Source organism: Cervus elaphus, chromosome 23 (genome assembly GCF_910594005.1).
Source record: "Cervus elaphus chromosome 23, mCerEla1.1, whole genome shotgun sequence".
NCBI classification, from domain to species: domain Eukaryota; kingdom Metazoa; phylum Chordata; class Mammalia; order Artiodactyla; family Cervidae; genus Cervus; species Cervus elaphus.
In genome coordinates this window covers 11,574,357-11,597,945 of record NC_057837.1, presented here as the reverse complement: position 1 = coordinate 11,597,945, position 23,589 = coordinate 11,574,357, and the positions used below count along the sequence as shown (strand labels likewise).

Sequence of the window (23,589 nt, the reverse complement as noted above, 5' to 3'; positions counted from 1 at the left end):
AAGGAGGACCCGCTGCCATCATCCATGCTGCAGAAGAGGCGGGGGCCTGAGCACTCGGGACACGAGGGACGACGGGGTGGTCTGGCCGACACTCTCCTCCAGGACCTGCACGCGGGCACCAGCGCCATGAGGACCGCGGCCTCCTCACGCACCTTCTGTGACCTCACCACCTGTGCTCGGCGGGCGCGGCCTCCCCGACTCCTGCAGCAGGGAACAGGGTGCCAGGAGGACCTGCGGGGACTGCAGGCTCCACGGAGACGACCGGAGCACAGGGCTCAGGGCCGTCTGCCTGATGCCATGCGGGGGGACGCAGATGCGGAGCCACCCGAGGGAACTTCTCTCTGAACAACCAATGGCTTCTCGCCTGTCCTCCCAGAAGGTGGGCCTGGAAGGCACACGCCAGCCGAGGGAAACCCAGTCTGTGCAGAGAAATCCAAGATGGGCTTCAGAAGAGGCGGGGGGACCTGAGTGGAGGGCACATGTCCTCAGGATTCAGGGCAGGAGACAAGGGCAGAAAAATCCCTCAGGTGGAAAGCTGACTGGTGAGGCTGAGGTGAGGCCAGGAAGCTGTGCTTCCCGTCCCAGGGAGGGCCCTGGGACACACATTTGCTGTTGGGACCAGAACAAGGAGGAGCAGCGGCCCCCTCCACTCTGAGGTTGGTGTTACAGCATGGGGGCTCCAGTTCTCCATCTCCAGGGATGGAAACCGGGGTCTCTGCAATGGGAGTGCAGGGTCCTAAACAATAAATCACCGCAGAAGTCCCTGGCCCAAGTATTTGAAGGCAAATCCCAGCTGCCGTGTTCTCACCCCTGAGTGTTTCGAATGCACTCCTGACCCCAGTGTGACGTGGCCCTACAACCCAACAACCACGTCCCAGTTCTCTCCCAAGCCTCCCGACAGCTGATTTCTTCAACTCAGAATCAAAGCAGAATCTTCCCAGTGTGTGTGGCTACTCCCGCAGAGTTGCTGGGTCACCTCCCACACGCCCCTCAGTCCCCGTCCTCCTGGACCTCCATCACTAACATCTCTTGTAAACTGGAACTAGCACCAAAAGCTAGTTTGGATGGAGGTTGAGTGTTATCTATTTTCTTTCTTTTTTCTTCCCAGCAAAAACACCCCAAGGTGAGCTGTTTCCATACCACCTCACATCAGGAGCCATAAGTGTCTTTGAGATGCAGACTCAGCTGCGAGTCTGGGTGACAGACAGCCAGGTTTCATAGCCTTTCTAGGTTAGCCAGGTGGCTTACTGAGGTTTATGCAGCTTGGCCACAGAAACACCCTTTGGGAGAGGACAGACCTTGGGGTGCCCACAAAGAGCTCTCTTGAGATAAGCAAGGCTTCAAAGCAGAGCTCCCTCCACGCCCAGACTGCACCACCCTGCCCGACACAGGACGAGGATCCGCTGCACCTAACCAGACCCCGGCTCTCAGTCAGTGGTCTGGAGCCGGAGGAGTCATTTTGGCATTTACTGTGATAACCCAACTAATAATCAGAAAGTTCTTTCCTGAGGAATGCTAGGCCTCCTTGCTCATGAATGACGCTGTATATCGGCTTGAGGAAAACACAAGGGGAGGGCCACTTCCAAGACCCCTTCCAGCTTAAAACATCTGAACGTTCTAGGTAAAAATGGAAAAACTTGGACTTCTCTGATGGTCCCGTGGTTAAGAATCTACATTGCAATGCAGGGGACTAAGGTTTGATCCTTGCTCAGGGAATTCAGATTCCACGTGCTGTGGAGCAACTAAGCCTGTGCCCTGCAGCTAGAGAGAAACCTGTGCGCTGCGATGAAAGGTCCCAAATGATGTATGAAGATCCTGCAGGCTACAGCTGAGATCTGACAGCCAAATAAATACATTTTAATTTAAAAATTAAATAAATAAACGCAGGAGCGAAAAAAAGGGAAAAGCAATTCTGAAACCAGGGTGTGTTCTCAGCGCTGGCAGAGAAGGTGAATAAGTCCTGTAAGGTCTGACGTTAGTGTCTGTGCACGAGTGTCACTTCTAACCTGGAAGGAAAGAAGCACCCAACCTGTTTCTGGGCAGAGGGCCCAAAATCACTCAGTGAAGAACCTCCCCGGAGCCCTTCCTCTTGTCCCCTAGATTTACTCTGAGTCCAGTTAATTTAGGAAGTGATTTTTGGACACAGAGAGGTCCATCTGCTTCATCCAGTAGCACAGACACGTGGTTCATTCGCCTGACGTCCCCACGCTCAGCGCTGAGCCAACAACAGCCTCGGCCCTGAGGACCACAGTCTGGACGGTGCTCAGCACCAGTGCAGACCTCTCACTCAGGAGAAGCCCCAGGTCAGTTCTGGCCTCCCGCTGGAGCCGCGGTCCTGCACATTCTGCCCTGTGACTCACCATGGTGAGAGGCGTCCTTAAGGAGCCCGCACACCCACGTGCCGGTGCACCCAGCGTTGCTGAGCACACCTGTGACTGCCTTCCGGGAGCTCTGCCAGGTTCCCAGGACCAGAGCCACGTCTCGCCCTCCACTTGGGGCACAGTCAGGGCCTCTGGTGAGGGGGGAGGCTGCTGGCCCAGGCCCGGCACATTAGGAAGGAGGCCCCTGGCCCATGCCTGCTGGTCGCGAGGATCACTGTGACCCTAGCCAACCAACTAGCTGCTCTCTTAGCCAGCAGTCCCTGCCCAAGGGTCTGACCTCAGGAATCTCAGAGAGACCACCCACACTAGGCACCTCCCAGGAAATTCTCCTTTCCTGGCAGCCTGCTGTCTGACAGCCCAGCACTGACCAAAGGGGGCATCCACCACAAGGCCAGGCTTTACCTTGGGCTTCAAACAATTCATTCTGAGGCTCCTTCGCACTGTCGGCTTCTTCATCAGACTTGAGACTCTAGAAAAACAGAAAGAGAAGGATGTCAGCCACAATTAACCCGCAGGGGGAGGATCTGCCCCGTGGATGTCCTTTCTGACACGAAGGCCCAAAGGCTCCCGCAGTGGACAGCTCAAGGAGTCTCAGTGAGGGCCCTGGAGGCATCCATCATGAGCCGGCCAAGTTGTATAGGGTGAGCCTTGGTCCAAGTGCTGGACGCGGGTGACCGTGGTTGTGGCACACCTGCTTTTTCTGCCCTCAGCCGAATAACCTTCCCTCCTCCTGCAGGACCAGGGGAGGGTGGTGGTGAAGGGGGATCCTCCGAGGTCCCCGTTTCTGAAGGAGGATGTTCCGTGGCCAGAACTGCCCTGCAGACAGGGAGACCCAGAGACACCTAAAAACCGAATGTAGGTCCCCAAATAGCTGCTCTTCCAGCGATGAGATGCCCTCTCCCATCCTCCTGTGTCATGTCATGTGAGCAGTGATTGGGGGAGGTGCCCGGGGGGGGTCCACCCACCTCGACGCTTTCCAGGGACGCGGAGCAGCAGAGCTGGCTTCTCACACTGGGTGTGACCGGCTGCTCCGGTAAACCTGGGGCTCCACCTGCAGCGCCACAGGGCTCGGGCTGGCTCCGACAGCCGGACCACTTAGAGCTGCTCATGGCCTTTGAGGGCACAGCCTGGGAGGCAACTGGAAAGAAAATGGGAGGTGTGTGGGGCTCTTTAAAACAGACTCTGGGCCCACTTGTGCTTACGAAGATGCAGATTCGGAGGTGCCATGTGGCTCTTGGGGACAGACAGAGAAAACGCCAGAAGAACACGCGGAAGGGCCAACGTGGGCCTGGGGCTGAGACAGCCAGGCTAGGAGACAGGACTTTCCATACTAAACGCTCGGTGTTGCTTCAGTGTTTCCAAGCAAAATATGCTTTTCTATGTGATAGAAAACTAATTTAAAAATCTAGCTCTTTATTTCTTTCATTTATTTTTATTAGTTGGAGGCTAATTACTTTACAGCATTGTAGTGGTATTTGTCATACATTGACATGATTCAGCCATGGATTTACATGTATTCCCCATCCCGATCCCCGCTTCCACCTCCCTCTCCGTCCATATCCTCTTAGGTCTTCCCAGTGTACCAGACCCGAGCACTTTTTACACAAAGAAATAACCTTACAATAATCCAAGTGCTCTAGTGACCAGAAGGTCATTTCCCACCCACTTGACCCCACCCCACTACAGGACCCCACCTGGACAGGACACAGAGGCAAGGAACTCAGCACAGTCACGAAGGCTCAGACTCCGAATGGGTCGAAAGTCGGGTGCAGAGGCAGGTGTGGACTTCGGCTAGGGATTCATGAGGCTCCCTCAAGCCCTAATACACCCCTGAACTTCCTTCTTCCCTCCTTACCTGCCCACATCTGCGGAGCAATGGGGACTCCGCAAGCAGAGAAGAAATGACACTGCCTCTGCAGGAATCTGAGTGGCCAGAGAGACTGGGGAGTAGGGGTGCGGCCTGGGCTGTGACCAGGAGAGAACGCGGGTTCCAAGGGAAGCACCCAGAAGGTGCCAGCTGGAGAGAAAGGCAAAGGGTCCCAGGAAGCAAGGCCAGGACAGGGAAACAGACCGTTTCACACCGGTGGGTCATGTTCCCAGGGACTAACTACCACCTCTTCTCTCTCCGCCTCACCCGAAACTGGCCCGCAGCCTCTGACCTGGGGAGCATCAGAGGAGGAGGCTGGGTCCAACCGGGCCTCCAGGAGAAACAGTGATGCCAGCAATGCACAGAAACTGAGGACAAGGAAGGAGTCTTGGGAGGAAGATGCTGAGTTCCATGTGACAGAGGACATCTAGGGCAGGATGACCATGTTCCCGGACTCTGTGAGGTTATCATGGGCAGGGTCCGGTCCTGTACACTCTCCCCATGTCGGAACTCCTGGGGCTGCTGGAGAACAGGGGGTGGTCCCACTGACAGGGAGCAAACGGAAGGCTTGAGCACCCCATGCAGGGAGCAGGGGCCTGCATGCAGGCTCCGCACCTGCTCTGGTTTCTGTCTACACACAGGCTGTGGCTGCATTCTGAGCGGGGAACAGCGGGAAGAGAAAGGCCATGTCAGGTGGGAGTGGGCAGCGGGGACACACTCGGGAAACCAGGTTGGCCTGAAAGCATGCGGACCCCCGCCTGGGGCTCAGTAACTCACTGCTCACTGGAGGTCGTGACCCAGCACCATGTCTGCGCCCTTGGCCTGAATGGGCTCCTGCCTCTCCCCTCCTGAGAACCCCTGGTGTGCGTCTGGAGGCCCACCTGCCCTTGATATGGTACCCCTTTCTTCATCGTTTCCGCTGCTCAGCACTTTCCTCAGAGCAACGAGACGCCCAGAAATCACACACATAAGGACAGGTTCATAGATGTTCTCTGAAAGTGTCACCTCCTCCCTCCACTAGGGGGAAATGGGTCCCCAGGAACTTGTCCAAGCAGCAAATCAGGCCAGGAGGGGGCAGCGTCTCACCACCCACAGAGCACAGAGCTGTGGCCTCTCAGTGGGAAGCTCTGGGGGTCACGGCCAGTCCCCACCCGCTGCCCAGACGGCCGGCAGACCACAAGGTCAACCGAGCCTTGTGCCTCCTGTGTGTGCATATTTATTCATAGGAGCAGAATGCTCTCAGCATGCTGAGACGCATGGCCAAAAGATTAAACAAGCAAAAATTAAAAAAAGACTTTTTTGGTTACGTGTTCTGTGATGGCCTTCACTGAAGGAGCAGAATGACTGAGAAGCAGAATGTTCTTCAAAACCCCAGCCATTTGGCCCCAGGGTGCCACGCACATTCCTGGAGCATCAAAGCACATGTTTCCAATCGTGGCATGAGTCGCTGGGAAGGACCACCAGCCAGATTAGAAAGTCGGAGAGAGGGATGCTGTGGATTGGCAGGGGAAGCAGGGATGAAGTCCATGGGGGAGACCGCGAGGGTGGCCCGCATGGGAAGCACACACCCCCGGAGGGCCGGGGCAGGGCTCACTGGGCTCTCACAACAGGGGATGCCCCTGTGCACCAGCTCTGGCCAAGCCACCTCAGGCAGGCCTATGACTGACCCACCCACTGACTGGGTAATTGAGGAAAGTTCTGAAAATTGAAAGAAGAGAAAAACAACACAAAACAAAACGGGGGTTGGCAGAGAAAAGCACCAGTCACGAAGAGGACACAAGTGGAGGACTCACAGGAGTTCCAGCACAGAAAAGGGAGCGATGACACGGGCGTGGCCTTTCTCAGGCACCTTCATGTCCAGGGTCACACGATCACACCCCAAGTCGGGAAAGGCAAGTGGCCTTCTTCCCACTTCAGGGAAGAGAAACCTGAGACAAAGCAACCAATGACCAGACCCTTCAGGTCCCAGGGCGGCCGCTGACAAGCTGGCTCCTACCACTGGTTAGACTACTCCCCAAGTCAGACTCCCTCTGCGCCCCCCCACTCTGTCACGCCCAACCCCCTTATCAGACAACTCCCCCGTCAGGCTCCTCCCCCAGGGCAGACTCCACCACTGTATCAGGCTCCTCCCCGGTCAGGCTCCTCTACCCTGTCAGACTCCTCCCCCTGGCAGACTCCGCCCCCTTATCAGACTCCACCCCCGTTCTGACTCCGCCCCCTTATCAGACTCCTGCCCCATCAGCCTCCTCTCCCCCAGGTCACAGCTCCTACGTGGCTCCAGCAGCAGGCTGTGGGACACCAACCGATTTCAGCCCCAGGGGAGGCCACAAGTGCTTCCTCTAGGCCCTAGCTTCAGACTAGAAAACCTCACCTGAGTAATGGGAATGATCAGCCACAGAATTTCAGAGGTGGGGGGCGCTGGGGGGCTCACTGGAATCTACATGAAAGGTACAAAGCCCCAAACCTCCCAATGGCACCCGCTGCCCCAGTCATGCACCTGCTCCTGACCAAGGCCCCTCCCGGGGTCTGGGAGCCGACCAGGGCCCTGTGTGGGGCAGATGCATTGAACCCCGGCACTGTGGGGGAGGAACGGACCGTGGAGGAGGAACGGACCCGCTGGCCACTGCACTCTCCCTCCCAGCACTCCTCACATGCAGCCTCGACGGGTCATCCGGCCAGAGCACGGCAGGCGCTGCCAGCCTAGGAGTTGGCCCATCTTCTAAGGAGCACGTCCGCCATCACCTTCCCAGTGGACCCACAGGCCACAACTCCAGGCGGGCCTCTCTCCAGAATTCTACCTCCACCTCCTGACAAGAATCAAAGCCCCTCTTCACTTGTTTTGAAATATTACCTTTGTTTTACGGGTCCCACCGGAAACCAGGGTCTAAGAAGTTGGAGGAGCACAGAGCACTATTGTCTGAGACAGAACACAGGCGGAGGGCTGCCTCAGCTGGTGGCATCCTGCTTGCTCCACCAGCCTCCCAGCCTGGCCAGCACCTTACACCTGCACTGCGCTTTGGATGATCAAATTCTTCCACCTCTCCACACCCACTTTATCTTGTCTATACCCTACAATGTAAGGACCACACTAGATATTACTTGACCTTCCTGAGACTGTGACTTGGAATAAACATGAATTTGGTCTTCCTCCCATCTCTTGCACAGCTTCTAAAACCCTCCAATTTCCTAAGTGATAACAGCAACCACACCCAAGTTTATGCTGATCAGGTGACTTTGAGAACCACACCTTGAGATGGGCTGGTTGCCAGGGAAACCAACGATGTGATTAGAGGTTAGTACTTTCAGCCCTACCTGACCTCTAGGGAGGTCAGAGGCTGGATGTTGAATTCAGTCACTGATGCCCCATCACTGGATCAGTCATGACTCTGTAACGAAGCCTCCATAAACCCCGAAAGGACAGCATTCAGAGACCTTCTGGGTTGGTGAACAAGGGGAGACTGGGGAAGAGTGAGCCCTGGAGAGGGTGTGGGGCCTCTGAGCCTCTTCCCACAGCCCATGCACCTCTCACCCTGAGTTACATCCTTTGCAATAAACTGCTGATCCAGTAATGGGTTTCCTTGAGCTGCTCTAGCAAATTAATTGAACCTGAGGAGGCCGTGGGCGCCTCTGATCTTTAGCAGTGGGTCAGAAGCAAAGGAGACAAGCTGGACTTGAGATTGCTGTCTGAAGGCATTGCTGTCTTAGCCTGTGGGGTCTGAAGCTGTGTCCAGGGGGACGGTGTCAGAATGGAGTTGAACTGTAGGACACCCAGCTGGTGTTGCAAAATGGCCTGGTGCGGGGGAAACTACACAGATCTGGTGACCAGAAGTGCCAGGGTATTCACAGGATTTTGTGCAGTGCAGACGAAAACACAAGAGTCTTCCCCTTGCAGAATCATTTCACAAATCAGGAAGCCAAAGAAGAAAAAAAGCCAAGTGCTGCAGTCCATGGTCCCAGTCCATGCAGCTGGGGAACATAGACCTGCTGCATTGTTCAGGTACATCATCATATTCCAGAAGTCACAGAATCACGGAAAGAGATGTAAAAAAGACCAGAAAGGCCTCTTACCTGACTCCAAAGGCCCACTGTCTTCATCTGAGGAGGCAAGACCAGCCTGTGATGACAACACAGCCATGAAACCGTCCTTAAATTCCTCGAAGTTAACCTGTGAATTTGAGAAAAGCGGTCAAAACTGCTTTCAACAGGCCACATACATAACACACTGGCCTTTGGGGTTTTCTCAGATGGAAGATTCTTATGTTGCCTTCAGCACTGAGGACATTTATTTTTTCAAATATTTACTTAAGGTTTTAAAAACCTTTTAACCAATTAAGAGTGAATCATAAGCCCTTCACCAAAAAACACTATCAACAACACCATAAAAGGAAATTAGATAAGATAGTTAGAAAACAGTGCAAAAAAGAGGCGTCTGATGACCACAAACATTAGCACATGAAGAAATATCCATGCCTTCACTACCCACCAAGAAAGAGAACATGCCAGCACCTAGGCTAGTCCTCCACCAAGGTTCCTTTCCTAATTAAATACCCCGCCCCTACACTGGGGGGAAAAAAAAGCTCTGAACACTCAAACATATGTCCTAAGAGTTTCTCTGGAGTATACGCACCTAAGAATGGGATTGCTGGGTCACAGAATATACATTTATATCCTCTTGGCAAATTGAATCTTTTGTCACTATACAATGCTGACCCACTTCAGTTCACTAATGCTTTTTACCCTAGAGACTAGCTTTCTTATGGAGCTTAAAAGCTTTACCCTCTTCAGGGACTACACAAAGCACGTCTGATAATCTGTGTCTGTGTTATCATTTATATTAACTCTGTACAAGATATTTTTGTTTTATATAGCCAATGTTCATTTAGAATTATTCAAATATTTGCCACTTTGTTTTTCATTTCTTCCTTCATTTCCGACCTTTTGCCTGGGATAGTTTTCCATCTATCTGAAATAGATCTTTGAGACTTACGTTTTGCTTAAGTATGCTGGTGCTAAGCTCCTTCAGTGTGATTGTCTGAAATGTTTTCATTTCACTTTCTTTTTTCAGCAAAAACATAATTTATTAAAAGAATATTAGAAATGATCCAGATGTACTTAAAGAAAATGGGTAAATAAACTGTGACTCAGTCAGACAATGAAAGACGACAACAGGGGAAACAAAAAACACTAACAGAGACAATAAATGCACGCTGACCTGCACTCTCTGAATACAGACTGCAGACATGATACTGAGTAACAGAACCAGAGTATGCACTGAGCATGTGCTGTATATATGTCCACCTGTATGAAGTTCAGAAACAGGCAAACAAATCTCTGCTGTTCTCATCAAGACAGTGGGAACTGTCGGAGCCAGAGGGACCCCAGTGGCACCTGAGGAGGGATGCAGGATGCTGGGGGCCCAGGGATGTTCACTGAGCTGCACACTTCCCAACTCTTTTCTCTGCCTGTGCTTCACCTGACGTCACACAGAAAGAAATCAACGCAGGAGATACTTGTAGGTCAAAATGTCACCGGTATGTGCTAGAGAAGCAGGCCTGGGGCTCTAGTTCCAAGCATGCTTCCCACACCTGGCACAGAACTTGATTGAGCACATTTCTACTGCTGCCTCTTAACACTAAATGCAGCTGTTGGCTGTGGAACGTCTCTGCCTGGGTTATACACTATCAGACCTGAAGGTGGACTACTTATATGTGTGTTTATCTTCTGGCTCCCCAACTAGCACGTGGTCTCATGGCTGACACATTGTAAATACTCAACAAAGGTCTACTGGATGTGTTGGTCTCTATATCCTTCAAAACTGAGCAGAATTCACCTTCTCAAGGAGACATACTTTCACCTTTTTTCTTCAAAAAAAAAAAAATCTATTTATTTATTTTTGGCTGTGTTGGGTCTTCGTTGCTGCAGGCTTTGTTTATTTGTGGCGAGTGTTCCTTGTGCTGTATGGACTGACCATTCTAGTAGCCCTCACTGGAAGGTGGGTGTGAATTTGCTAAACTGCTAGTATAACAATGTCTCAAACTTCTTTTTTACGATGATGCATCAATTTCATCTGGTGGATCTATTAATTTATTGTTGTTCAGTCACAAGCCATGTCCAACTTTTTGCGACCCCATGGACTGCAACACACCAGGCCTCCCCTGTCCCTCACCATCTCCCAGTTTTCCAAAGTTCATGTCATATCGCTGATGCCATCCAACCACCTCATTCTCTGTTGTCCCCTTCTCCTCCCTACCCTGAATCTTTCCCAGCATCAGAGTCTTTTCCAATGAGTTGGCTCTTCCCATCAGTGGCCAGAGTATTGGAGCTTCAGCTTCAGCATCAGTCCTTCCAGTGACTATTCCAGGTTAATTTCCTTTAGGATTGGCTGGTTTGATCTCCTTTTGATTCAAAAATCTTCTTCAGCACCACAATTCAAAACCATCAATTCTTTGGCACTTAGCCCTCTTTATGATTCAACTCTCACATCCTTACATGACTGCTGGAAAAACCACTGCTTTGACTATATGGACCTTAACTAATCTTAAATTGAAAAGGCTGCGTCAAGACTTTTGCCATGTGGATCAATACTAGAAAGAATATTCTTGCATAGCTTTCATTTGACAGAGATATTGTATTACATTCATTTTACCTTCTGAGCTGCTACATATTGTCTAGCACATAATAAGTGCTCAAAAATACTTGTTGAGGGACTTCCCTGGTAGTCCAGTGGCTAAGACTCCAAGTTCCCAATGCAGGGGACCCAGCTCCACTGCTGGTCACGGAACGAGATCTCACATGCCGCAGCTAAGAGATCGAATGCCCCAATTAAAGATCCCGCATGTTGCAGGGAAGGCTGCTGAAGCTAAATAAGTAAATATTAAAAAACAACAACAACATAAACCTTGACTACGTGGGAGCAGAATGAAATGCCATTTTGTTTGATCCAGTCTCAGATTTCCTTTGCGTCTCTGATAATACTTATCAGCTTCCCTCTGACCCATCAAACACGTGGGGATTTGGGGATTCTCTGGTGGCTCAGTGGCTAGGCCTCTGCACTCTCACAGCCAAGAGCCCAGCTTCAATCCCTGGTTGGGAACTAAGATCCCACAGGCTGTATAGAGTTACCGACAAAAAAAACAACAGCAAAACAAAACAGGAGGGAATCTGATGGCTGAGTGTGCTGCTGTTTTATCTGATACCATTTGACTGTGTTTGTGTCCTCTCCCATCACAGCTCACAAAAGGACAGAGGGCCGGGATAAAACACATCAAGGAAACCAGATAACCTGTTTATGCTGTTTTAACCAGTGTTAATTTTCACAAATGTGCCTTTTACTCACCTAGCCCTCGAATACAATTCTAGGTGATATCAAGAGGGGCTAGGACATGAGCGAAAAAAATCACACCCGATTTTTTTTTTTTCTAGCCGACCACGCATGGCTTTGGCATCTTAGTTCACCAGCCAGGGATGGAACAAGTTCCCCCTGCAGTGGGAGCATGGTGTCTTAACCACTGGACCACCAGGGGAGTTGCCACACCCGAGTCTGAAGTCCATAAAGAAAGAGCAGTAGAGGGAAAGTGACCAAGCCCGCGGGGTGGGTGTGAGAGGCAGAGCCCTCCTCGCCCCAGGAGCAGCTCTGCTGGCAGCACCGGCCACACAGGCTCTGGGGGAACTAACAGGAGTCAGAGGCACCTCGAAGCTCCCCCGGGGCCACCAGGGAGGGGTTTCAGGTTGCTCTTCATTTGTTTCTGCCCAAGAACCAACTCAGGAATCTTTCTAGGCTAGATTTTTTTTCTCATTCAAAATGAGACCACTTTTATTGAATTCTGTGGGGGGAAATACTCTTCCTTCTAAGGTAAGATGACCAACACAACTATAGGCACTGCTTTTTTGTTTCCGGTTTGTTTTTTTGTTTGTTTTTTCCCAGACTGTGGGATCTTAATTTCCAAACGAGGGACTGAACAGGGCCCCTGGCAGTGAAAGCCCAGATCCCTAATAACTGGCCCACCAGGGAGTTCTCAGGCACTGTTTTAAATGAACGTGTGCACCTCCCTGGTGTCTAGTGGTTAAGAATCCGCCTGCCACGTTCAAATCATGTTCAAATGGAGGAAGAAGTCTGAAGTCGAATGTTAAGAAGGAGAACAACACATCTCTGATTTTCTTCAAACTTTTCCATTTAAGGAAAAGACAGAAAGGTGACAAAATTTACAAACAAGAAACAGTGTCCCAGCAAGTTTCGATTCTGAAGATGTTTAGCCAGAGGGATTCTCTCCTAAGTGTGTTTCTGAACTATGTCCCATAGATGGGGAAGGTCCCACAGGGGTCACTGCAGGGTTGGGGAACAGAGAAGTCACAGCTGCAGGGCCTCTGGTTGCTCTTCAGCTACAAGGCACTATGCTTGTCTACGTTTTATGTAACACGGTTCCCTGCAGGAGTTTTCTTTTTTAAAAGAAAGGTTCCTTTCTTTGGGAAAAAAAAGAATCTTTTTGTAAGGTATGAGAGTCATGGATTTAGTCAAAATTCCTAATTCTACAAAAGAAGTAACAAAGGCCATGTCCTTCTGACTGAGTCCAGAGTCCTAGGACAGCTACTTATTCAGATTAAGAAAAAAACTCATAGATTTTAAGCTATAATATAGACAAAATGACCATGTAAAACCTCGTTATACAGGTCAATAATACTTGTGTGACATGACATTCAAAGTAAATTATATGTTTTAAATGCATGAACAAGAATAAATCAATATCAAATTCCTATCTGTCGCAGTCGATATAGTTAATTTAGAAAACATACATATTTTTTAAACAGACGACAGGGAACTTGAAGGAGAGAATCTTAAGTTGAATCAACCAGGACAAAAGTGAAGAGATTCAACCTTAAAAGGATGTTCACTTCCTCTAGATAGAACCTGGCTTGCTAAAATGACTCAGTAATGAATTATCCACATTTTGGGTTATTGAGGACAAAATTTAAAACACACAACAGATCTCTCTTTACTGTTTAGCATACTTCTATCCAGGCTCTCATCATTAGTTGGTATACACAAAAAGCGTGAGTGTAATCTCAACTATCATCTAAATCCGGTCAGAAGTTGCAGTTGAACTTCATTTCCTCAGCCTGAAGTTTCAAGGGGAGCACTTATACTCCTACCCTCCTCATAAGAAGCCAGATTTACCCAACGGGTGAGTTTGGGAGAAGGAACTAAGAAGTGCTTGCCTGGTTCCCAATCTCTTCTTTGAAAAGATGTATGTGCGCACAGCACCGTGACCTTGGGTCTGTGGTAGGCAGCCCGCCCCTGGGACAGGGGTCAAGCCTTTCCTTCCTCCTCTTAGGCCTCAGCGGGGGCAGGTCTCTGACTTGGGATGAAGTGCTTGGAGGCCCGCTGTGATTGCGCAGCGAGAGCACGTCCTCCAGGTTCATAGCTCTCAAGGACGCAACGTAGCTCCAGTGCTGTCGAAGAAACCTTAGATTGCTCTTCTGTGATGGCAAGAAGCCAAATGGGAAAACAGGTTGAGACTGCCTTTAACAAGGGCTGCTTTTCTCTGCATCACCATCATGGAAACACCATCAAAAACCATAAACCCCTGTGCACTGACTGAAATGGACATTTTAATCACAATGATTTCACAATGAAAACTAGTTGCAATTTAAAGACTCCCCTTCATTGCTATCTCAGTCATCATTCATCCAGGTGATGTCAAGACAGAGACAAAACTAAGCTTCATTTCCGAGTTTTAAACTACAAACTTAGAAACATTCTACAATTGCTCAGCAAGATATGTTTTAGAAATTGAAACCAAAATTCTGTAAGTAAAATATCAATTAAAGTTCTACGCTTGTACAAGAAAAAAACAAAAAATGTTAACCTAAAACCAGATATTAATCTTTTGATTATGTATCACAAGTTTGTTTAATTCATAAAAAGGATTTATCTAGGATTCCTTCCAATAAAAAACACCCATATGTGGTTAGTGTTTAGATGCCAGTCATTTCCACTTAGGGGTAGAAAAACTGTGGTGGGAGCAGCAGAGCCTGGAAATGATTGTGAACCACTGCCAAAGTGAAATCAATTAGAAAGTCAATCACACATCTGAAAGTACACTTTCGGTTACTAGACAATAAGATTTCATTTCTAAAGTAGAATTTCAATGCAGCTTTTCAAGAAATTTAAGAATTTAAGAAGTATCTCTTAAAAACGAGAGATCTACCACAAAAAAATCATTAAATGTCTCCTTGATTATCACAGTTGATTATAGCTTTACAGTGCATAACTCAAAAAAACACCTCAGAAGTTCACCAAATTAAAAATAAGGATCATTTATATCAGAAATCTGAAACCCAGTGAAAAAAAAAGAACTAACCTCGGTCAAGTAAGTCTCCACGCTGTCATTTGAACCGTGTGGAATTGAGGTAGAAAACTCTACAATTGCTCCTGAAAGAAGATTTGCATTGAACCCTGAAGTAGGATTGAAATTTCCAACAGAAGAGGGCTCCAGGACTAGCGTGCTGCTAGGAGTGCTGAGTAAAGATCTCTTCTGCTGTTTCTCCACCTCAAGTTTGGTGCTGATCTCTGCCAGGCGCTCATTAGTCCTGGGGAAGATGGAAAGCACGGATTTCATTCATGTTTCCCTCTGTGACTTGCATTTTGTAAGTTGCTGCACATAAATGGAATTCCCATTACACTGTGTGAACACTGAAAGCAGAGAGCAGACCTGCTGGAAACAGTGACAGATGTGACCTTGTTCTAAAGAAGCTCACGTGTGTCTGGGCTCCTCAGGTAACAAGTCACAGCTGCGAGAGGACAGAATGGGCATCAGAAAGGGAAGTGGGCTCACAGTGACACCTGCTGCCTCTGGGACATGCCTGCCCCCAGGAAACAGTTCAGGGATGAACAAACAGACCTCCCACAAAGCCACGTTCAAGTGCTTCCTCTCACTACCCTTGTACATACGTGTCACTCATGACCTCGGAGAAATTAAGCATTTGGCTCTAAGGAATCACCTCAAGCCACAATCCCAAGTGAAGGATGAGAAAGTCAGTGGGTGAGACTGAAGAGAGCTAAAACAGCCCCAGGAATAATGAAAAGTATCCCCTGCTTTTCCAAAGTTCACCTTACTTTACTGCACTTCTACGAAGGGCCTATGTCAGCACCTCTTTTTGATGGTCCAAAATAAATAAATAAATAAATAAATAAATAAATAAAGATCCAAAGACAAATTTTGGTCTCATTTAAAATGCCAAAACTCTAAACAGCGTTCAGTGTACCTTTTAGAGGGAGAGGCATGGCGCTCCCCATGCAGGGAGACTGGCCCCACTGAGCTCCTTCCCCGGAAGCCACACCCCACATCTCAGCATCAAGTCCCACAGCCCTGAACCCTCTCTGGGAGCACCTGGGCTTCCCTTGTGTATGCTTATTTTGGGCATCGACTAGCAGAACGTGTCCTCGGGTCCCTGCTCCTTTGCTGTATGCTCTCTGGGCTTATGAAAGGCGTCCTAGGAGTGCTCTGCTTTCAGAGGCGGGGAAGCCAGGACTCGGCACTGCAGGTGGGATCTGCCTTTCCAGCCTCCATGCACCCCCTCAGTCAGGTCACCATGCCAGCGTCAGCCACTCTGTGAATTACCCTGCCTTTCACCCCTGGGTGAATGTTCCCCGATTTCACAAGCAATTACCAGGATATCTTATTACTCATTTTTCTTAGGGTGCCCTCTAGCAGTGATTATCTAGTTAGCTTTCACTTCCTACTAACCTCAGGAACCTTGCTCTATAAAAATTAGGCTTCAGACACAAATTAATGGACTGATTAATTAATTAATTAATATTTTCTGTGATTCTGGGTTTTGACTTACTTGTCTAGTTTCTTTTCCAAGGACTTTCTTTTAGTTTCTCTAGGTAGCGTTGCTTATATTTTTCCAACTCTGCTTCATTAGAATCTTCACAAGTTTTCCTCTTGGAGAGTTCAGATCCCAAGTCTTTAATTCTGAGTTCCATCTGACGTCTTATGGAAGCAATATGCTCCTCTTGGAACTGCTGCAAATTTCCTCAGATGCTGCTTGTATCTAAGTCAAATTTAAAAAGATAGTTTTGTTAAGGATTATAACCTGAATATTTGCTCCATTCAGTTTTGAGTCAGGAATTCAGACGGCGATTTTAAATGTGAACATAAGAAAATTGGAACTTGAAAATAATCATCGTCAAGGCGACATGAATTAAATCTGAATTATAAAATTAATGTGGACTCAATGTTCTAGTGGTTATAGTAGTCTCCTGCATTGCAGGCGGATTCTTTACCAACTAGGCGATCAGGGAAGACCATATTAAAACATTACTAAAGCAAACTGCTGTTGTCATAAGCCCATATATTTATCACTACCCCCGGCCCATGCTTTCCTGTCTCTTGAAATGTTCCCTGCAGATCAACTTGACAATCCAAACACAGTAATACTTTCAAGTTTCAAGAACTATCTTTTCAAGGCCCAAGGGGTAAGACACCACAATTCAGCCTGTTTCTCTCTGATCCTCTCTAGCACTTTTACACAGGCACAGGTACCAAAGAAACATACACTTGTTGGGAGACTGGGACTCACACACGCCACACTACACACTATTGTTTCTAAAATAGATAACTAAGGAGGACCAACTCTATAGCACAGGGAACTCAACACTCTGTAACAGCCCATATGGGAAAAGTGTTTTTATAAAGAGCGGATATACATATATACACATAAGTGATTCACTTTGCTGCACCCCTGACACTAACACAACATTGTAAACCAACTCTACTCTCTAAACTTCTTCTCCCGAGAAGAACGGAAGGAAGAGACACAAACATTTGGCTATAGACTGACCTGGCATTATGCAGCAATTTTTAGATAAAACTCACTTCAGAACCCAAAGTGTAGGGTAGCAAAATCAGGATATTGTCACTGTCTTCAAATTAAAAACAATAAGCAGCCCGGTGGCGGCAGGACGCACGCACCGGCCAAGCCCACCGCCGGAGCCCCCGGGCATTCTCTGGGCGCCCTGCCGGACCCACGCGGAGGGGGCCCGGGATCGACCGCCAGCTGCGTGCTCCTCAGGCCAGATGGTGACCGCCTGCCCTCCCGCCTCCCAGGGCCCCATTTCCGGCTCACACGCCCCCTTCGCTGCAGGCCTGGCTCACAACGCCCCGAGGCGCCGGCCCGCGTGTCCCACTGACAGAGCCCCTTATCCGGCTCACACGCCCCCCCGCCCCCCTCCCCGGGCCTCCCGCCACGCGCCGGCCCGGTTCGCCGCTCACACGCTGCCGGCTCACGCTCCCCGCTCACACGCGCCCCTCTCCCCGCCCCGCGCCAGCCAAGTTCTCCGCTCACACGCTGCCGGCTCACGCTCCCAGCTCACACGCACCCCTCTCCCCGCCGACCCAGGTCCCGGGCTCACGCTGCCGGCTCACGCTCCCCGCTCACACGCGCCCCTCTCCCCGCTCCCCGCCGGCCCGGCTCGTCGCTCACACGCTGCCGGCTCACGCTCCCCGCTCACACGCACCCCTCTCCCCGCCCCTCGCCGGCCCGGTTCGCTGCTCACACGCTGCCGGCTCACGCTTCCCGCTCACACGCACCCCTCCGGAGGCTCCCCGCCGGCACGGCTCGCCGCTCACACGCTGCCGGCTCACGCTCCCCGCTCACACGCACCCCTCTCCCCGACCCTCGCCGGCCCGGTTCGTTGCTCACGCGCTGCCGGCTCACGCTCCCCACTCACACGCACCTCTCTCCCCGCTCCGCGCCGGCCCGGCTGGCCGCTCACACGCACCCCACTCCCCGCCGGCCCGGCTGGCCGCTCACACGCTGCCGGCTCACGCTCCCTGCTCACACGCGCCCCTCTCCCCGCCCCACGCCGGCCCGGCTCGCAGCTCACACGCTGCCGGCTCACGCTCCCCACTCACACGCACCCCTCTCCCCGCCCCACGCCGGCCCGGCTCGCAGCTCACACGCTGCCGGCTCCCGTTCCCCGCTCCCCACCAGCCCGGCTCGCCGCTCACACGCCCCCCCTCGCCCCAGTGCGCCAGGCCGCGCTCCCCGCTCTCACGACCGCCAACGCCGGCACGTGCTCCCCGGCCGAACGCCCCACGCGCAGGCGCACGTCAGGCTCGCCGCCCACACAACCCCCGCCCCCAGGCGCCGGCCGGTGCTCGCTGCTCACACGCAGCCGGCTCACGCTCTCTGCTCACACGCACCCCTCTTCCCGCTCCCCGCCTGCCCGGCTCCCGCTCACACGCGCCCCTCCGGCCGCTCCCCGCCGGCCCGGCTCGCCGCTCACACGCCGCCCTCGCCGCAGTGCGCCTGGCAGCGCTCTCCGCTCTCACGACCCCCGACGCCAGCACGCGCTCCCCGGCCGCACGCCCCCCGCGCAGGCGCACTCCCCGCTTGCCGCCCAGACAACCCCCGCCCCCAGGATCGGCGAGCGTGCTCGCCGCTCAGACGCCCCCCCGCGCGCCGCCGAGCTCTCAGAGGCCCAGCCTAAGTTCCCCGCCTGGCGCCTGCGCCAGGGTCTGCGAGAAGGCCATGGAGCCGGCCATGGAGCCGGCCCTGGAGCCGCCCCGCGCGGCCGAGGGAAGGCTGCCTGAGGCGGGGCGGCGTGAGGGCAGAGGCGAGCGGGCGCCTCCCGGGCCGCTGCTCTGGGGCTGCGCAGCCGCGAGCGGGATGGCGGGTGTGCCTGTGGCTCCACTCCGTGGCTGTGGGCAGGTCGGTTTCGGCAGCTTCCCGCGCGCGCGGGCGTCGCCGCCGCTGCCTCTGCGCCCCCAGCGGCCCGCCGTCCTCGAAGCCTCTGTGCGCGCCGGCTCCGGTGGGCGTCTCGCCCCGGTGACGCGCGGAGAGACCAGGAGATGGGATCCTGGAGCTCAGGTGAGAGTTACACTGGGGAGGTGGGGACAGGGTAGCTCGGAGTTAGGGCCGAGCCCTGAGGGCTGCTGTGAGGGTAGCCCCACCGGGGAGCAGACCATGCAAACACCCTCCCCTCCCCGCCTGGGAAGGGCGGGCAGCAAGGGGGCTCTGGAGCCTGAGGTTCGCTCTTACACAAGGCATTTCAGAGAAGCCATGGGATTACTCTGTGTCTAGATAGCTGTCGCAGCTCTCATGGCTCATCTGGTCAAGAATCTGCCTGCAATGTGGGAGACCTGGATTCAATCCCGGGGTTGGGAAGATCCCCTGGAGAAGGGAAAGGCTACTCACTCCACTCTTCTGGCATGGACTGTCCCAAAGAGTCAGACTTTGCAAAGAGTCAGAGTGAGCGACTTTCGCTTCACTAATTAAGGTGCTTCCCCACTGATGATGGGGCTTCCCTCATAGCTCAGTGGGTAAAGAATGTGCCTGCAGTGCAGGAGACCCGGGTTCGATTCTTGGGTTGGGAAGCTCCTCTGGAAAAGGAAATGGCAAAGCACTCCAGTATTCCTGCCTGGAGAATCCCATGGACAGAGGTGCCTGGTGCTCTACAGTCCATGGGCTTGCTAGAGTGGGACACGATTTAGGGACTAAACCACCACGTAGCACTTTGGGGAATGGATTGGATAGAAGAAAGGCTGGTTCTTGGTGGGTTAGAATAGACAGCAGGAGAGATGGATGTGGTCAGCAGCCCGGTCGGGGGTCGCTGAACACCGTGTCCTGAGACGACAGGTCTTGTAGGTGAAGGAGTCTTTTGGGCCTAGAAAAGAGAACAACAGTCTCAAAGGCCCCTTGCTCAATCATCTAACTTCGGAGAAAACAAAGCATAACTTTAGTTCCATCCTGATGCTCCAGGCCAGCTGCATCTATCTGGGACTTATCACCCCCTGTCCGGAAACCTACCACCCCCTACACCCGCCCAGAAGACTTATCACCCCCTGCCCAACTACAAGTGTCATCTCAACAAAAGAATACTCAAAATATCCCGCCTGATTGACGTTTCCCTTATCGCTTCCACAAACCTCCCTATAAGTATGAAGCCTCCTTGATCCCTTTCGGCGCTCAGCCTGGTCGTTAGGCCGACTGTCGCCCCTCCTTGCCTGAATAAAGGTAACCTACTTCTGTTGAGGTCGTCTTTCCTTTTCTGCCTCGCCGGAACTGTACCTTACAGTAGGTACAAGGACAGGGGTGGAGGTGAGAGGAGTAGCAGGGGAGGGGAGGGACCGCGTCTCTGGAGGCTTTTCTCAGGTAGCAGAGGAAACATCTGGCAGTCAGCAGGAAGAGCCTTTGGGTAGGGTGAGTCTTGTTTTGAACATCCAAGAGCACTTAGTCTGACCCTTGGGCCATTTAACAGATGGGGAAGCTGAGCCACTGGAATTACGCATCAAGTTAAAGGGCTTGTCTGAACTTGCAGCTGTTGGAAGCAGAGCCCCAACTTGAACAGTTTTCTTCGGTTGCAGTCTGTTATTCTTGCAACTTCAGGCAGTTACCTTATCTAAAAAGTTAGGAGACCACAGTGGGAGGTTCCCTGGAGCCCTAGAACTCAGAGGGGTTATTGTTCAGTCCCTAAGTCATGCCCCAGTCTTTATGGCCGCATGTATTGAGGCACGACACTAGGCTTCCCTGTTCTTCCCTGTCCCTCTGAGTTTGCTCAAATTCATGTCCATTGGGTCAGTGATGTCATCCAACCATCTCACCCTCTGTAGCCCCCTTCTCCTTGGTCATATCCTGAATCTTTCCCAGCATCAGGGTCTTTTCCAGTGAGTCAGGTCTTTACATCAGGTGGCCAAAGTATTGGAGCTTCAGCATCAGCATCGGTCCTTCCAAGGAATATTCAGGGTTGCTTTCCTTTAGGATTGACTGGATTGATTTCCTTGCTGTCCAAGGGACTCTCCAGCGACTTCTCTAACTCTACAGTTCAAAAGCATCAATTCTTCGGTGCTCAGCCTTCTTTATGGTCCAACTCTCATATCCGTACATGACTCCTGGAGAAACCATAGCTTTGATTATAGGGACTTTTGTCTGCAAAGTGGTATCTCTGCTTTTTAAAGCCCTCTCTAGGCTTGTCATAGCTTTTCTTCCAAGGAGCCAGGGTCTTTAAATTTCATCGCTGCTGTCACCATCTGCAATGATTTAGGAGCCCAAGAAAATAAATTCTGCCACTGTTTTCATTTTTTCCCCATCTATTTGCCATGAAGCGATAGGACCAGATACCATGATCTTAGTTTTTGAATGTGGAATTCTAAGCCAGATGTTTGAGAGGGGTGGAGGCTTTCCAATAAGTCCCCACTAAGGTGGGAAGACTAGATCACACGGGGAGAAAGGAGCGCAAAGGCGCAGACACTGCCCACAGGTGCTGGCTTTTCAGCCTGTGAGTCAAACTGTCTGTTTGGCTCAGACTTGAAGTGTTGGTGTCCCACTTTGGGAAGTGGCAGGGAGGAGGAGGGGAATCAGGGGTGAACTTACAAGTGTAAAATCACTGGCTTTTCTGGGTCTTAGAGGGCGTCGGTGCACCTTTTCCTGCAGTCCTGGCTGCCTTTGGGGGCTGGCCACTGGGACAGCTGAGCTGGGTTAGACTAAGAATTGGTCTTGATCTGATTGACCCCTCACACCCTGGACCCACACATGCTTTCGAGAATCATGCCTCCGTGGCAGATGGTAGCTGGTTGAGAGCAAGGACTCTGCCTTTTTCATTCCAGAATCCCTCATGGTTAGGTGCTGTGTTTGGCAGATTGGACTGATGCCCTCTGTATCTGCAGAACTGATAACCATTTGAGTCTTTAGGAAAACTATCTTGAGTTCCCAGGGGCTTGCAGCTGGTGGTGGGAGCACAAAATGATGCAATTCCCAGTGTGAATTTTAACAGTTTAAATCTTAAAAAAATAAATAAAAATTTAGATCTGGAAACTCGGTTGTATCTTTACAAGTTTATTTCATACTTGTCTTTTGTATACCTGCTGATCTAATCGTGCAAGAGTTTCAGCTGTCCCTTAAAATAATATTTGTGGGAGAAGGAATATTGAATTGAATTCTAGTAAAGCAGACTTTTCCATGATATCTTTTTAACCAGTTGATGAAAGAGTCGGTAGAAGGCAAGCTTTCATTTTTCATTAGAAATCATTTCTTACATTGAAGCTGCATTAAATAGTGTAATTTTGTAGTTATACCCGTAGTGCTAAAGCATTTTTTTTTTGCTAATGCTTTTATTTTGGCTCTAACAGTAAATGGGTTGCTTATCGTTGTTTTGTTTCGAGATTTTTTTTTTTTCTTTTGGTTGTCATTGTTACAGCATTATTGGGTGTTTTTTTTTTTTTTCCATAAAATTTTTAATTGAAATATAGTTTATTTACAGTGTTTCAGGTGTAGGTGTTGCTTGTTCACAGACATTGTGTAGCATTTATGAATTTTATAATTCTCATGTTTTTATCCTTCCAAGGGAAGTTTTTTTAGAAATTTGCCAAAGTAGATAGCAGAAAAACTCCTTTGACCTTTCTGTTTTCTATCCTAGCAGTGTGTAGGGTTTTTTTTGGGGGGTGGTGGGTAGTAACCTTGTAAGATCCTTTTCCAATAAATGAGTATTTTACCTGCTTTTGTCATGTGTTATTACGTCTGTAGACTATTGGCTTTTTGTCATTAGTTTTATTGATGTATGATTTATGTACAACACAGTACACATTTTACTAGAGTTTTGACAAATGTATACAATCCTTGTAACCAGCAACCCAACCAAGATGTCTGCCATCCCAAGGATTCTCTTTTCTCTTTTGTGGCACTGGCTACCTCCCACCTGCAGCCTGAGGCAGCCAAGGATTTTCTTTCCCCTACAGATTATATTTGTCTTTTTTACTGTATTTCTGGAGTCAGCATGCCAGCAATTGCAAACTTTTCTGTGCAGGGCCAGTTAAAAGCATACAGTGTGTACTCCTTTCTGTCTGACTTCTCAGTATGGTGTCTTTAAGATTATCCTCAGTGACTGTGTTGATTGTGTATTTTATTAGTAAGTCATTCATTTTTATTGTTTTTAAATGTGGTTAACGATGCAAAACTTAAATGTTGCCATTTCTAACCATTCTTCTGTGTCCACTTCAGTGGCATTAATTATATTCACATTGTTGTGCAACCATCACCTCTATTTCCAAAGCTTTCTCATAACCCCAAATGAACTCTATAGCTTTTAAGCAGTAACTACCCACTCTTCTACCCCCTCAGCCTGGTAGCCTCTAATCTACTTTGTTTCTATGAGTTTGCCTATTCTAGACATTTCAGAATGTTGCATCATACCATATTTGTCCTTTTGTGTCTGGCTTATTTCACTAATCAGTGTTTTCAAAGTTCATGTTGTTGTATGTATCAGCACTTTTTTTTTTTTTTTGGACTGAGCAATATTCCGTTGAATAGACATACTTTGTATGAACATAGGTGTTCAGTTCT

The 23,589-nt window shown here is 50.3% G+C and overlaps 2 protein-coding genes across 7 annotated transcripts in view; one reads left to right on the top strand and one right to left on the bottom strand.

Annotated features, from left to right (window-relative positions):
* The window catches only part of LOC122682168 (ninein-like protein), a 73,224-nt gene extending 58,913 nt beyond the window's left edge, over positions 1-14,311 (bottom strand). For 5 of the 6 annotated variants that reach the window (XM_043884992.1, XM_043884991.1, XM_043884988.1 and 2 more), the window contains exons 1-4: positions 13,462-14,311; positions 8,317-8,413; positions 3,347-3,519; positions 2,784-2,850 (exon numbers count right to left, since the gene is read on the bottom strand). In XM_043884992.1, coding sequence (XP_043740927.1) covers positions 2,784-2,850; positions 3,347-3,519; positions 8,317-8,413; positions 13,462-13,665 — 541 coding nt within the window. In that variant the 5' untranslated portion in view covers positions 13,666-14,311. Of the gene's footprint in view, positions 1-2,783; positions 2,851-3,346; positions 3,520-3,542; positions 4,794-8,316; positions 8,414-13,461 lie in introns of those variants that run through there. The other variant, XM_043884987.1, reaches the window with a different exon arrangement.
* The window catches only part of LOC122682162 (putative ankyrin repeat domain-containing protein 19), a 224,115-nt gene that overhangs the window by 59,163 nt on the left and 141,363 nt on the right, over positions 1-23,589 (top strand). The gene's annotated exons all lie outside the window — the stretch shown is intronic.